This window comes from Ambystoma mexicanum, chromosome 10, assembly GCF_040938575.1.
Source record: "Ambystoma mexicanum isolate Mex_15411 chromosome 10, UKY_AmexF1_1, whole genome shotgun sequence".
NCBI classification, from domain to species: Eukaryota; Metazoa; Chordata; class Amphibia; order Caudata; family Ambystomatidae; genus Ambystoma; species Ambystoma mexicanum.
Genome location: NC_090932.1, coordinates 1,531,045,056 through 1,531,061,687, shown reverse-complemented (window position 1 = coordinate 1,531,061,687; position 16,632 = coordinate 1,531,045,056). Strand labels below are relative to the sequence as shown.

Genomic DNA, 16,632 nt, shown 5'->3' with positions numbered 1-16,632 from the left:
GAACTGCCCGAAGCTGAGATGTTAGATGTTTCGCCTTTGTCCATAGAGTTTGTTGCATTGTATTAGCATTCTTAGAACTGTCAATTTCAACTCCCAAGTATTTGAATGTTGTATCAACTTCAATTTTTGTCTGGTGAAGGAACCACTGGAGATTTTCTTTCTTTTTAGTCCCCTGTTTTTGGAAGATCAGGACTTTAGTTTTTGATTTGTTTATCTCCAAGTTATTATCCTTTATGTATTGGGCAAGGTTGTCGAGTTGTCGCTGGAGTCCAACCTGCGTGTGGTCCAAAATTATCAGGTCGTCGGCGTATAGAAGCCGGCTGACCCCTACGTTGCCGACTTTAGGTGGGAATGACCTGATCGCATCCTGGGAATCTTTAAAGTCGCCTAGGAAGGATATAAAGAGTGCGGGGGCCAGCGGACATCCCTGCTTTACCCCACGATGAGAGGGAATTTGATCTGATAGGAGTCCTTGGTTGTTCAGGCGAACGGCCACCCTGGTGTTCGAATGAAGGGCGATTATAGGGTCCAGGATGTCTTCAGGACACTTCCACGCTTTCAATTTCTTCCACAATTTCGACCTGTCGACTCGGTCGAACGCCTGGGAAAGGTAAACAAAAGCTAGGAAGACTCTTGGTGCTCCCGACAAGACTTTGTATTTGATGATGCTCAAGATCATTATGTTAGCTGCCGTACTTGCGTTTTTTTGAAAACCAGTTTGCAGTGGGTCTGCCGAGGGAGATAGCCTTACCCAGCTCTGGAAGTGATTCAAAAGCATAGTAGCGAAGACCTTGCCTATAACGTCCAACAAGGCTATAGGACGATAATTTGAAGGGTCATCCCTGACACCCTTTTTGAAGATCGGAACAATGACCGCCTGAGTCCAGGAGTCTGGTATTATCTTTTTGTCTCTGCAGTCTTTGAAGATTAAGCTCATTACTGCTGCCCAGTCGTCGGAGTTTTGCTTAAGGTCCGAGTTTGCTAGCCCGTTCGGACCTGGGGCTCGGGATAATTTTAATCTTGTGATGGTTTTTTTTATCATGTCTTCGTCAGAAAGGTCCACCCAGTTTCTCACTGGCGGAAGAGTGGTGGTTGTTGGGGGTGCCTCAAAAAGAACAGAAAAGTGTTTTTCCCAATTTTTTTCTGTGACTGAGTTGGTCATAGCAGCTTTCGGATGATGGTTTGTTTGATTTATCATAGTCCAGAAATCCCGCGATTTTTTCGAGGCTAACACCTTGAGCATATTTTCTGCATCGGACTGGTAGAGAGAACTCCGTACATGTCTCAGCCATTGTTTGTAATTCCTCTTTTCTGTAAGATAAATTTCCCATGAGGTAGTTGTATTTAAAGCAGCGGCTTTTTTCTTTGCTTTCCTTAGCGTCCTACGTTTAATTACTAAATTGGTATTGTAGACGTGATTGTATTGAAGCGCAGAATCGTTAGGAAATTACCGTGGTTTTTTGAACGGAAGAAGTAGTGGAATATAGCTGTCTCTGAAAGTGGCGTCTTCAGTATCAATGGCGGAGGTTAACATTTTATAGTTAGCAGTCAATGATTTAATGTCTTTGGTAGACATACAAAGGCGGGTTGCCTGGGAATTTATCTCAATCGATTGTTTGTAGAATTGCTGATCATGAGCCGCGGTTTTGCAAATAAGGTTCAAAAGGTTATGGTCACTCGCCTTGGTTCTAATTATTTCAAAGGTGGTTATGCGCTGGTAGATTTGTTCAGAAACAAAAATATAATCAAGGGTGGCCGATGAGTTGTCGCGTTCCCATGTAGGGATCAAATTTTGGCTCTGTGTTGCATTGGCAGCATTATGGAAATTTCTAGAGCTCTTTTCTCTGCCAGAGTACTGGGTAGTGCGTTTGTTTTTGGCACGTTTGAGGCCACGCAGTTTGCATTTAAGTCCCCACAGATAACAATATTCGAAGTGTGATGCGTAATTCTAATTTCATCGATGATGTTAGAGGCGGCATCACAAAAGGTTTCTGGTGATGTTTTTTGGGGGTTCCAGTATGTGTTAATAATGGCGAGCGGTTCAGAGGAGATTTTACCTCTTGGCGAGGATTTCTCCGGCCATGTAGCCAAAATTGCCAGCAGTCCATAGGATGCTTCTATTTTCTTAGAGATATGTATCCCTGAGCCTATACGGACGGCTATAAGTAGGCCAGATGATGGGCGGCCGAGGGGGCCTTTGTGGGCCGGAGAGATCTCTATGATGTAACCATCCAGAGCCGGTTTGTCCAGTAGCCAGGTTTCCTGAAGACAAATGATGTCGTGGGTTCCCAGGTTGTAGCTGTCATATTCAGTTAAGTGGATGTGGCCTCTGGTGTTCCATGATGCTATGGACAGAAGTGAGTTTTGAAGATCCTTTTGGCTCAGCCGGGGGGGTTGAAGAGATGGAGTGGCGCCCCCCGTTTGCTGCTATTTTTTGAGTCCTGGTGTTAAGACATCTCGTATCCAAGACCAGCGACCCTTTTTTGGCACACTGTCCAGGTTAGTTGTCAAAGAGTGTGATGGGTTTTTCCTGCTTTCAGTTTCTTGGAGTGGAGAGAGTCGACGATCTTGGTGTCGTACTCTAGGGGAGTATCGGCGAGTTTGGAATCTCCCATAGTCATTATGGCTTCTAGGCTCTCTTCTTGTTTGTGTTCTTTCGTGTTCCGATTCGTCATGTCTAGGCTTGTCCCAAGTGCTTGGTCGGTCCCTATTTAATCTAATAGGGTTGTAGTTGAATTCTCTCCGATGGGGTGAGGTTTTTCTCCGTCCTGCTGAGTCATATAAGTCCTCCGTGCGAAATTTGAATCTGGTTTTTTTACTGGGTGAAATCTTGGAGTTTTCTTCATTCTTATTACTTGTGTTCTGGACCGGGATCTCAGTGAGTATAAATCCCGACTGTTAAAGCTCCGTGTAAACACCTTCTGAAATTTCACGAATTGCCGATGACTTAATGTGGAGGTATGCTTTTGCTTGCTTGGACCTGTGATAAGGCTCAATTAAGACGAAGTCCTCTGATTTTAAGGACCGAAGAGTAGCAACTTGTTTTAGGATCTTAAGTACTGTTCTTCTATTCAAAATCATATAGCAATCGTCTGTGGTTTTTTGTTCAATTTTGAATAGGCGGGTAGCTCTAGTTATGGAAGCATGGGAACTTTGGAGCGTCTCTAGTTTTGTAGTTGACAGTTTTCGTTTTTTAGTATATCTTTGCTCAGAGAAGATTACCCCATGTTTTGAGGTCTCTTTTTGGTGTAAGTTCGGAGAAGGTAAGGGCAATGTTGTTGTAATTTTGGCCCTACTCTCCGGATTGAGATTAGTTGATGTCGTCGTGGGTTTGTCATTCTTAGAGCCAGGGAGTGCATTTGATGTTTCGTTCTTAGAATTCGGTACACTTTCTGCTTGTAGTTCTATAATTTCTATTGTATCCCAATGTTGCGTTAGATCGATCAGAGGACTTCGAGACACAAATTCCTCACAGGTCCTGGGGGACGGCATAGAATCAAGCTCTGTGTTAACGTTGTTTTCGCTCCGATGTAGTGTAGCCAGGTTTCCATCGAGCGTTTTTCGTTTGTTTTTTGGCGATTATTTTTGGTGCTAACACTAGGTCAAGAGCAGACACTGTTTTCGGATGGGAATTATCTTGTTGGGCACCCAGAGCAAGTTTCAGCACAGGATAATGTTCCCCTACGGGTGTCACTTTTTGGGGCCCTTCACTGGGTGGAGCAAGTTTAGGTGCTTTGTTTGGTGTGCGCGGGTGCTTATCAATTAGTCTTGTAAACACCGGCGCGAGTTCTAAGGGTGTAGGGAGCAGCGTTGTCTGGGTTTCTTTATTGATCGAGCTTTTTTTAGCTCTGGTAGTAGATTTTAAAAAATTAATCTGTTCGTCTAGCGTGGCCAATTTTAAGTCCCAGGTGTCGCTATATATCTTGTTCCTTTGGTCCAGGGCAGTTATAAAACCTTCGACAAAGCTCAATTTAGTGTGCATCATTGCTGTAACTGTAATGTGGTCTTTTAAGGAATCGCTGATATTTTCGTACAGTTTCCCGAAAGGTGCCAATGCTATTGTTATAGCAGACATGATAGTTGTAAGGTCAGGTTTTTTCGGAGTTGCTTCCTTGGTACAAGGCGTAGATATTTCGCTAAGCCTCCTGTTTTTGGGTGGTGACCGATCTCTTGATCTGAGCGGCGATGATGGCATGGATAGTGCAAAACATTCATCTGTCTGAACTGCTTTTTTCAAGTATATTGGTTGTGGCAGAGATTTATCAGGTTCCAAATGATCAGTTAATGGACGGCCAGGAGGTTGATGGTGAATAGCGGGTGGCGACAGTACCGAAATTGCTCTTGGGGCTGATGTATCTTTTGATGAGCTCTCCACGGCTCGGGATTGCACAGAACCATTCAGGACTTGGTCTGCCGTGGCTTTAATACTACTGAGTGTTTGCGATTGCGATTCTGGTTGTGTTAGGTTTGTTTTGGGCAATCCTCCTGGAATCGTTTTTATTGGTGTACCATATTCCATCATCTCTCCAGAAAGGTTAACTATGGACGAGTTTTGAGCGTCCATAGGTCTTGAAACTCCTTTAGGGTCCAGCTTTTTTTCCAATGTAGGTTTGTCGTTTATGGGTGAACCAAATGACTTTTCTTTTATTGTTTCTATCACTTTCCTTACTTTGGACACTGGGGGGAAGTCTTGGATAGCTTCGAGAATCTCGGCGTCCGAAAGTTCATGTACTTGGTCCAGTTTTCTTTTACATTGCCTTTTAAAAAAGTCTTTAAGTGCGACTGATAGAAGCGGGTGTGGGAGGGTTTTTTTTGTTAATGATTTTTTTTTGAGTTTTGAAGTTTGTTTATTCTGTGAACTCAAACTGGGTTCTTTTGACGATTTTTGACACGATGATTTTATTGCTTTGTCGACTTTGTCAAAAGAAGGTTGTTTTTTTGACTTTTGTTTTTTCGGAGCTTTGATGTTTTGTATCACAGAACAATCTACTTCTATATTATCGCTTGAGTCTTTTTCTGTCGATAGTTGTCTAGCAGAAGGCGCCTCTTTGAGTATTGGCACGTTTTGAGCATTTATTTCTTTGTTTCTATGTGGATCCCAAGATGGGGTCAAAGACTTCCCCGATGGTATATTGTTACCCATGTTTTCGATTTCGATCTGCAGGCCTTCGTTATTCTGCTTTTGCAAGTCCGTACTGGGACTTCTTGATACATGGATTTGTGCTATAACCGTCGTGCTTACTTGTCCCACGTTGGTACTGCTAGTAGGAGAGACGTTTTGGAGACGGCCCTGGAAGCCTTCAGTCAAGTTCTCCACGGGTTGTGGCTGGTGGAGGTGGTTAGGCTTAGTTGCAGCGGGGGAGGGGAAATCCACCTCCCTTGGTGGAACCCTCCAACCGCTGGTCTTCGTTGGTTCCCGGCCCGAAACTTGTCCTCCGGCAGACGTGATATCACTTCGCTCCCCCGACAGGGCGACCAGCTCGGAGACCAGCTCAGGGGCGGCGGCCGGCCGTCCTCCGACAGTCACGGCCTCCGCTCCACTCGCCGCCCCGGAGGGCTGGCGGTGAGGCTGGGCGGGAGAAGTCGCACAGGGGGAGGAAGAGAAAATCGGCGCCGCAGGATTCAGTCGCGGCGAGCGCGGCTCGCATACTCCCCCAGGGGAAGGGCACGCTTCCAACGCCACGGCCCGCAACACAGGTGAAATGGGAAAAATCGGGGGCATGGTCGGGTCGATGGAGGAATTAATGGGGGACAGAAATGGGGAGCGCCGAATAATATCGAAAGGATTTTCAAAATCAAACTGTGGTCTTACCATTTCTATAACTTTGTTTGGTGAAATAGTTATAGTGGAGGGCGGGTTGATACCAGTCCTTATCTCCTTCGCCTCCTTCGCCTTTCTGGTTAAAGACTTCTGTGCCAGGAGTACGTGGGGTTCCAAGACCTTGCGGTTGCTCCTAAGTCTTCGTACTTCCAAAACTGACTCAGCAGGAGTCGTCAGATCGGAGAGTTCAGGAATTAAGTTTATATTTTCGACGGGCTCCATAGGCTCCATATGGACAGGCACGCAGACAGCCGCGGACTGCTGCAGACTGCACAAGCCTCAGCACACGGCTCCGCTCACCGCTCCGCGGTGTATACCAGGTATAAGTGGGTCCTCCCACAGTCAACAGAGTAGAGAGACTGCTGCAGACTGCACAAGCCTCAGCACACGGCTCCGCTCACCGCTCCGCGGTGTATACCAGGTATAAGTGGGTCCTCCCACAGTCAACAGAGTAGAGAGACTGCTGCAGACTGCACAAGCCTCAGCACACGGCTCCGCTCACCGCTCCGTGGTGTATACCAGGTATAAGTGGGTCCTCCCACAGACAACAGAGTAGAGAGACTGCTGCAGACTGCACAAGCCTCAGCACACGGCTCCGCTCACCGCTCCGCGGTGTATACCAGGTATAAGTGGGTCCTCCCACAGACAACAGAGTAGAGAGACTTCTGCAGACTGCACAAGCCTCAGCTCCCTGCTCAGTTTAGGTACTAATTATAGTATAGCTCCGTCGAGGTTATTAAGAGTGTCTTGCTTGTTATTAAGGAAATGACGAAAACCCTGAGTATTCCAGGATGCAAGCGTTATAAGACGTTCATTATCAACCTTGTGCTTTAGTTAACTTCTGGAATCGCAATTACAACAGCATTTGGAGGACACTTCAACTACGGAGTTAACTTCTGGAATCACAAGAGCATGGCTAAGCTCTTTTGTAGCTGATTCAATCCAAGCATCTGCCTTTGGGAGTCCATTTGGGGTGCTTGTAGGTCCCAATAATAGGATAAAGCCCAAGGCTAGGAGCTGATCTTTAGCCTCCCAAATGAGATTCCTGACGACTCGAGACGTGAGCCACAGACATGCCATACTCAGAGTTGTCATTAAAAAAACTTTACCTAGGCAATATCTACAGACCCGAAATCCTGCAGTGACGGGATGTCTGAAAACCATTCTAAGATGCTATGCCGATTAAAAACATATTGCGGATGCGGCGATGGACGACATCCAAATACTAAAGCAATGTTATGCTCCTTTCGCACTTTTGTTTTCAGTATTGACTTTACAGGAGGGTTTTTAGTAGGAAGGGTTGGCACAACGGAGGGAACAGGTTTGTTTAGCAATGGACGCAGTGATTGCAACAATTTTGCTATTTCTGCATCGTGCGTAGTCGAGGAAGGAGCAGAAAGTTCGACTTCCGCATTTTTATTACACTTGAATGTGACCGTGGGCTTGGATGTAAAATGCTGATTTATTTCAGTATTAGGATTCACTGGCCCAAGCAAAGGAGCTTGGAGTCTCGGTATGGACGAAAATCTGCTCTCATAGGAATCGACTTCTTGTCGAATTTCTTGTCTTCGAATAGCTAGACCAGCTTGTTCATTTTCAGAGGGACTTGGGAGGCAAACCTTGGCTTACTTTTTTCTCCTTGGAAGTCGGTGCATCAGTGCTTTTCAAGGAAGCTTGCTCTGAATTAGCACCAATCGCCTGAGTGGAATGCTGGGCTTCCGACCTAGCTTTCTGATTGTCGTGATTCTGGACAGCTTGAACTAAGTTATGAGACTGTGTGGTTGTCAGAACGATGCTTCCTTGATACAGGCGAGGTTGGTAACTCCACAAATGAGACCTTCATTTTTTTTTTCCTGTTGGAGGGGAAATTTCTGAATCCGAATTTTCTAATACAATGGTATTAGACGGGTCAATCATGTCCTTTCTGAATCTTCCTGGAGCTCTGCAGTGTCTCTCTTTGCGTTTGAAGGGTTTGCCTGTTTTGGAGATTATATTTTTTTTCCAATTACGGTTACCCATTTGGTTAGGGTCTCATTAGCCTTAGAAGTGTTCCCCCTTTTGGATATTACAGTTTGTCCTCTTAGGGCTTTTGTTCAAAGGCTCTCAGGACTGATTTTTTTATTGAGCCCCAGTGTGCTTGAGCAGCTGTTTTTCTTTATTTCATCTGGCAGTTTTCTTAAGGTTGTGCCGGTCGGGTCTTGGGGATCCTCAGGTTTAGATTTGTTGTGTTTCAGACCAAGTTCAATATGACTCCGTTGTCCACCTGGCTTTTGGTTTGAATTGGTTGACTTTCTTGAACTTGTTTTTGAGAGGTAACGTTCCGGTTGCTTCTCTGCAATTGGAGAAGGCGTGCGCGTCGCCTCCTTCGAGGTTTTCTCCCCGACTTTCTTGTGGATGTTCCCTTTTGGTGACCCATCGTTCCTATGGGTAGTGTTCTGACGATCCAACCTGTTTGAAGTAATGACCGCCTTCTCCTGGACTTTCTCATTTGTTCTTTCTGGATTTGATGTTGGGGGCGTTTGTGTTCCGGCCGCTACCGACTGTTTTTTAACCGGTAAAATCTCTTGCTTTTGCTTCTCTAGCAAGTTGATTGTTGATTGAATGTTCTCAGTCATCGATCCCTGGTCTCTTGTGTTCGACTTCCAGGCTTCAGCTGCCATGATGTAGCCTTCCAGGTGGGCAAGCTTGGCACTCATGGAAGCTGTAATGAATATGTTCTTTTAATGATTCATATAACTTTCCAAAGGGTGCCAGGGCTATCGTCACTGCTGACATTATGGCAAATATGTCAATCTTTTTTCCCGGCGAATTTCTTTCCATTGTCCTAGGGGTATCTTTGTGGTTTACTTTTTGTTGGGGTAACCAGTGTGGATCTTGATATGTCCACAGGAGTATCCTCTCTAACGTTTTTGGTAGAGTCAATTTCGGACAATAGTTCGCCTCCATTTGTTTAATACCTTTCTAATCTTTAGTATTTAAGGTAGTGCCGGGCAATTGCTCTTCTGTATGGCCCGTCTAGTGAAGAGATGTCAGTTAATACATTAACCAATTTCAGAGGATCTAAGTTGACGATCCATGGTTCATTGAGCTTTTCTGTCGTATTGTGTTGAGGAGCTGTTGTTGTTTTTATGACCTCAGCAGGGATAATTTTGACCCTGGTGGGTGGCGGAAGCTTGTGACTGATGGGTCAAGCTAATGGGGCCTGGTGTTTTGGCTTGACCAAAGTGCCATCATACTGGAATCGAGGCTTTGTCACCTATAAGAGTGGCAGCCTTGTCGTTCTGGCCACGGACATTCTCTCCAGCCGATGCGGACATTCCCACCAATATTTCGGCATCCGATAATTCAGCTGCATTAATAGATGGCGATTTACCCAGTTTGTTAAAGAATTAGCCAGTAGGGTTGTTGGTGTAGGATGTGTTTAATATCAATTTCCTAAGTTGAGTTTTTGTGGCAGCCCTTGGGTGTGGCATGGGTGATAAGGTTATGCTGAATTTTGATGTTTTAGGGCGTTGTGCACATGGTGTTTCCGATGTCTTATGAGAACTTGACTCTCGCAGGAGTTTTTTCGGTTTCCAACTTGGGGGTGGGGGGGGGCAGGGGTGGGGAGGGTAGGACATGCAGTTTGTTGAGGGGCCCGCCTCCAGTTCTCTCTCTTTCCAATTTCTCAGGCACAGGTTAGCTCGGGTCGTTCACCAGTGTATGTTCTTTTAAGATATTGGGGTCATCCATATCAAATTAATCGATCATCTTGCGTTGGAGAGATGATTTTCTTTGAAGTCCGTTAAATCAAGCTGTGGGCTGGGAAGTTCGCCCCTAGCTGTGAATGGGTGAACTTCATTCTCTAGGTATGGGCTAGCGCAACAGCGAGTTGGTAATAAAGCCCCTTCATAGACTGTGGTCATTTCCTCTGGGTTTTGAGGGTTAATGTACAGTGTTTCTTTGTTGCCGGTCTGCTGATTAACACCCTACTTGGAGGGGGTCCACACCCTGTCCATGCTGTTAGTTCCTGTGTTAGAGGGAGGAGGATCGTGGCTCTGTGCAGATCCGAACTTCCCCGACGCCACTCCCTCATCCATTTTCCTTCCCAGCGCCACATACGCACTCAGCATCCCTCCTGGAACAGAGTCAGAGTGCGCTGAAGCTGGCGGGAGGTAGTCTTCTTCTGACCCCACCTCGCAGGGTGCCCTGGCGCCAGACTTTGGTGCACCCAGGAGATCCCCCGCCGCCACCGGTGAGCCACTCAGACTCACAGGCAGATCAGCTCCATGCTCGAAAGTCGCCCCTCGCAGGCACACGCCTGGCAGCTATTTGGAGGTAAGTGATGTTTATGGGGGGACCTCAGTGGGGGGATTGGGGGACTGAGGTTTTCCTCCGAGGGCACAGTTTTTGAAATAGTTGGTATTGGTGGCGAATGGGTCGACGGTAAGACCCTTTCTTAGACTTTCCACTGTGAATCAGGGGAGGCGGAGAGAGGACGGTCGGGGCTTCTGTAGAGCCCGCAGAACAGGGCGGGCGGGCTGGTCGTTCCTGGCCGTCTTTTTAGTGTAACGCGCCCACTACGGAGAAGACGGTCTGCTTCTTCTGATCTCTTGCGTCCTCTTTTCTTCCCTCTTCTATTGCCAATCCCGCTTTCCATTTCTCTAGTGTGTTCGCCGTTAGTGCTTTCTTACACATTTCAGTCTCGGCGGGCTTCGTTGTTAATGCCGCCATCTTGGCCTGAGGTCTGGGCTGCCGGACTGCCATACTGCACCTCCACGCAGGTCTCCGCAGCCAAAAAGGGGTTTTTAAACCCTCCTCCTTGAGGTGAGAGACAGAAAAAAGACTGTCACTTCTCACCAGCAGCAAAACAAGAGTATGCGATGCCAGGCTGCACCTCCACGCAGCTCTCCTCTGTTTGAGGAGATGTCATTGGAGGAAATTGAGAGGTTGCTAACATCTTTTTCTAGCTTTCACACTACATAGAAGGTTAGACTGGCGTTAAGAGAATACCAGACAGAGAATGCATATGATAAAAAAATCAGGGGTGCTAAATGTAAATTAAGGGGCGACATCCAGAAAGTTAAGTTAACAACTCGATCCTATGCGTCTTTCTCCCAGGAATCAAGAAAGCTAAACAATGAGTAGCATTCATGGCTTAAACAGTGGACACGCTCTGGTAAAGATACCCTATGGCAGCATGCTGTAATGACACTTTGTAGTGGGAATTCCCGTAGTATTTGGTCACTTCTGGGTGAGGCAAAGGGAAGTAGGCAGCAGTCCCTTATTAACCCTATTAGTGCGCATAGACACAGGTCATTCCTGATTATGAGCTTCCCTACAGGCCAGTAGCGATTGATCCTAAGCATGTTTGCTTCCCTTTTTATAGTAAAGGCTGAAGACCTAGTAATTTAAAGTAAAGAATCTCAAATCCCCTAGGGCCCTGGGACCAAACGGTTTGGCGAATGGGGTTTTTAAGAACCATCCCCATTTTTGGTCCGACTTACTTAAGATGGTTTTTCGACCAAGTGCTTGTAGAGGGGAAGATTCCCAGTTCATGGCAAACAGCAATTTTAGTCCTGGTGTTAAAGGGCAATAAGACAGAGCCTGGGAACTTTCGGCTCCTCTCAATGTTGGACTGCTCTGGGAAACTCTTTGCCTCACTTCTTCTGCAAGAATTATAGGTTTGGGTGGACAAGGAGGGAATACTTGATGGATTCCAGAGTGGATTTAGGGCAGACTACTCCACGGGCCATAATTCACTAGTACTGGATGCTTTAGCGACTAAAGCGCTTTGTCTTAATAGTCCTACACTGTATGCTTTATTAATTGATTTTTTTTTTAAGCTGATTTTGATACGGTGTGTAGGAAGCGTCTCCGGAACAAATTACATTCTATGGGCAGTCCCCCTGGAATACTGCATTACCTGAAATTGTTGCACAAGAATACCAGTGTGCCCAAGACTCGATGCACAGGGAACAATGACAACCTATTTGTATCAGATTGCCCTGTCTCCTTTGCATCAATCCAGAATTGTCCCCCAAATATTGGCACAATGCATTGCACAGTGCTGGCCTATACCGATGATTTAGTAATTTTAGGTTGCGTGTTTAGTGGTATACAGAGATCAGCAGAAGCATTGTGGGCTTATGCAGATGCCAACGGCCTGATTATCAATCAGGATAAAACTTTTTTGATTCTATTTGCTGGCAATATTATTCGGGCCGCTGAGATTGCATATAGCCCCATTATAAATATCTTCGGGTGGAATTCGACTCCTGTGGAGGTTATAACGCCTATATTCAGGCGCAGCTGACTGCTCTAATATGCCAATTCTCTAAAGGAAGAAGCTGGTATACACTTTGGGGTGCCAGACAACTCTATATGCAGTGCCTGGTACCTATGGTGATATACGGTCTGAAATCTCTGATTACGATTGAGTTGAAATGTCTACAATTAATTGAGCGAAGGTTTTAGAGGATGTTATTAGGGCTTCCTACCTGTGTGCCCATGGCAATAATTCGGCTGGAACTGGTCATTTTGTCATTGAAATCATTGGTGGTAAAAGAAAAGCACAGTTGTATGTTAAGATGCTCAATGCACCCTCCAACCCGCTTTTGATTAGAGTGGGCAAAGAGGAACTTGGACAGCAGGAGAAATCTTTTCTCAGGAAGAGCATGAGTACCCTTTTTTTTATAATATTGGGGGTTCGCCCTATTGGGGGGGCTGATTATACCAGCATTAAGTTTTCCCTGGGGAAACGTATTGACCTCTGGGACTGGAAGGAAAATCTAGTACATTTGGGTCGATTGAAAAGTTATACATTTATATTAGGTGTTCTGTATATGTTCAAGAAACCCCAATGTTAGTTGAATTTGTGTCCTTCTCCCAGTTTATTCTCCTGCTGAGCATTAATCATCTACCAGTTCTGTCTGTAGTTGGTGTGGTGTGCTCAATTACGAAACGGGAACGCTTCTGCAGTATATGCTCTAATAAAGATCCGATTGAGGCGGCGAAGCATGTCCTGATGGAGTGCCCTTATATGGTGGAAACCTATATAAAGCATCTATGTAGATCCATACACCAGCTTGAAACAATTAAAGACCATGCATTTTGAAAGCAATGTATAAACACTAACAATTTAGGTCTTCTCATGTCCATGTTTAGGATTTGTAATGTTGCAGAAAATTGAGTGCAATGGCATACATGATATCATGCAAATTAATGGGTTTTGGCAAATTCTTAATTGAGCCCCTTAGATTACACCAGGTAACTATTGTAATCTTTTGCTGTTGGATATGTTGGGAACATCAGGATGTAAAGCATCCACCTTGGGTATATTACAGACCAACGTTATGGCCTTGCCCTTATTATATATATTTTATTTTGTTGTCCATACCTTGTTTATCATTCTTGGTTTAGCATCAGGTCCTTAAAGGGTTCTCTTATGTACTATGGAATATGCATATGTACCTCCTGTATGGATGTCTGCACTGAGTTGCTGCTAAATGTTTGGCGTGTATGGTTAAATGCACCCTTGTTTAAATCATTGCATTTCTGGTCTGTGTATTCTATTATTTAATTGAATCCATTTGAATATTATTTTCGTTTTAAATGTATTTTAAATATATATTTCATCTTTTAGAAATCTGTTTTATTATGTGTAACGTTTTTCTTTAAACTATCACATTAGATAAACTAAAACAAAGGCAGCATTTTCTTTTACTTGAGTGCTGCTTCTGAATGACTGCTGGAACACTTAACAGTAACTGATGTTCTTGCCCCCTTTACTTTTCTATAAAGACCTGTCAAATATATTACTGCACCTTGTGCCTGGTAGGGATACTTTAGCAGAGAAGTGGAATTTAGCTGTCCATGAAGTTTTGTTTTGTGGCAGTTGGTTAAATTGTCTAATGTAAGCCTAGATTTGTTATGGTATAATTTAATGCGAAGGCGTGACTTGCTGTATGTTGTTGCGATTTAGTATCTTTTAGCGTATGTAATAATGATGCCACTTGCATCTCTGTCAAACCTTAAGACCTGCATTGCCACCCTTTATTTTGTTAATGCAGCCATATCGTTGTATGAATTACACTGCCTGTTCTTAATACCCTGTAAGCTCTGTGTCACCATCCATTCAGTATCGTTGCTATATAAAGCAAGTACATACAAAAAAAAGCTTTTTATGCGATTAACATCTGGGCTTGTGCAATTTTGACTTCTTGTGAGCTTATGTGTGCTTTTAAGTGCCTGTATTATAATGTTTGATCATCTGTGTTACATTTGTTACAGATAGCAAGTAACAATGTTGAAATTCAAATGTGGACCTAGAAATCCAGGAGAGTCTAGCCCAGTTGAGCCTCTCGCAAGCCGCGCTTCCCGTTTAAATCTCCTATTCCAGGTAAGATCTCCTATTCCAGTTAAGCTTATTCTAAACCAGAGTCACAGCTATAAAAACTGTTGGCCAACCCCTGAGCCTCTGTCCAAGGTGGAGCGATGGGGAGGTGGCCCAATTGTTCTTCTACAGCTCACAATTACTGGCGTTGTTTAATACTTGTGCCACCAAGTTGAACTATGCAGCGTCAAGTGGCAGCTTTGTCCCCAGTGTGTGCCACATAAATTATCTTGTTCACTGAGCTAACTAGAGTGTGAGACTACCAATGGGCCAGATACTGACCTTTGTCTAAACTCTGTATTTTGGAAGTCTGGCCTTGCAAATTGAACTCTTAACACTCAACAATGGGAGTTAGACTTTAACGAGCAGAGAGGAATTATCTAGGATTTGGTCCTTTCGAAATGCAAGATTGTATTCACACTTTGGGGATCCTCTTTGCATGCACCAAAACAAATACACAGAAGAGGGCATGGCTGTTTGACTTATGATGGAAGGATGGAAGGCAGTTGATCAAATTAATTTGGGTCTGCACTGCATTGGTAGTTTTAGTCTGTCCTCTGTTGATGGCAAGAATGCTGTCCTTTTTAAACAGTTGCAACTGTTTTCAGACCATTAAGTATTTTATGCCATTGATTTCTTACAGTACCTACGAAAAAACAATTAGTAATTCTTGTAGGTATGACCCACCCAGTACTGTGGAAGGTTTCCTTTGTCTTGCATTGGTTTGTGTCAAAATATGACATTTATTTTTATGAATGAAGTTTCTGCTGTTGTAATTGATAGGTTAAGTATTTTTATTGGCTTTCGTGCATCACCTTTCCAAGGAGTCTGCGCTTAAAAACATGCAAAACTGGGATCTGCTATGTAATGATTATCTTATGTGTGATTTGTTATCTTTATGTTAATTTTCTTTCTGCAGCTTCATGTTCTGCAAAGGACAGTTGGCCACCGTAAAAGGTGTTTGTTTTGATAACTCGCAGAGCAATAGTCACTTTACTGTGGTAAACGAAACCCCCCTCTTTCCCCAATCTTATGTTTTACTGTCATAATAATCAATTCTTGTTCATCATGGGTTCTTCATTAATCTTCCTAACAACCGAATATCTCCACCTGTGTGTGCGAGATCTCGGAACACTTATTAGTATTTGAGAGAAACATATACATGAATAGATAAGAAAGCATGAGCTGAAATCCTCAGAGCAATGCATTTAAAAGAAGATGGCAGAGTAAAGTCCAATTGTAAGCCCTTACGTTTGTTATGACCATCCCCTCACCTGCTTTACCTAATCTATCATGATGTAAAATGGCAAAGTCATCGTAAAGGGATTTTAGTGCATTCCACCAGAACTCTGATTGGCTATGCCTCCTTGGGTTGGTGGCGAACTGATGCGATGTTGCAACTTTATATACACCCAGTGTATGTAAATATGGAGGCAATATGCTACTTTTAGAGTTACTTTTTGTCTAGAATGTATGCATATTAGCTTCCAGGCGCGCAGAAAGATAACATGTTAAACCCACCAAATGTAAAAACATACATGCACATCAATACAAATACATGGGGGTGGGGGGAATTCATGAATCTCAATATACTGGGCTTTTCACAAATTAATTAAAAACCCGGTAGTCAGGGCTGTTTTGCAAAGCGAACTTTGAAACTGGCTCTGTTGGGTTTTAGAAGCAAGGGGATGGGTGAATAAGTAACTTCACAACCTTTGCAGTCTGCTCAACTGTAGAAACTGTCCATGAGTTTTATGATCTGGTAAACATCGCAGACGGCAGAGGTAATCTCCTGATGAATGGGAGTGTGACCAAAGGGGTTTCACGATTTGTTTTCGTTAGCAGTAAAACACTGGGTGAGTCAATGTTCAAGGCTAACTAACGAGAAACCAGGAGTTGTAGTTGTATTGTCAGATGTGCTATGTGCAATAAAGCGGCGGGTATCTAGATTAGAATTTTCCAATTAAACCAATGACCTTGCGGATGAGATGGCATCACTTACTCAAAGAGAAGTTATTTACCCGGCGTTCCTCATATCGCTGTGAATATTCATGTGAACTATGTGCAAATTAAGAGTTCAGGTTCAAACGGCTTAGGCCAGTTATTGCTAGTAATTAATTATGTTTGATACAAATGTTTTACTAAATTATGACTTCATGACCCACCACAATGAATCCTAAGAAGAGGTGTGTTCTACACATGACCCTAAGATGATAGTTAAGATAAAATTGGCCAATGAAAACGTAGGAATTGGAGAAAGATGGAATTTCTTTGAAGAGGATCCTGTCCAATCACATGTATGGGGTGGATTGCAATCAAGTATCTTAGTGTGTCAACTGTTGGAAAATGTATACAAGATGTCAACTGATGTGGTTTGTTGAGACTTAGGTTGGTTTAGTCCTACGGTACCATCTAAATACTCCCCGGATAATTGTAC

The 16,632-nt window shown here is 44.1% G+C and overlaps 1 protein-coding gene across 16 annotated transcripts in view; it reads left to right on the top strand.

Moving 5' to 3' along the window:
- The window catches only part of CIT (citron rho-interacting serine/threonine kinase), a 2,264,529-nt gene that overhangs the window by 51,172 nt on the left and 2,196,725 nt on the right, over positions 1–16,632 (top strand). For all 16 annotated transcript variants that reach the window (XM_069619729.1, XM_069619715.1, XM_069619714.1 and 13 more), the window contains one exon: positions 14,093–14,201. In XM_069619729.1, coding sequence (XP_069475830.1) covers positions 14,106–14,201 — 96 coding nt within the window. In that variant the 5' untranslated portion in view covers positions 14,093–14,105. The remainder of the gene's footprint in view (positions 1–14,092; positions 14,202–16,632) is intronic.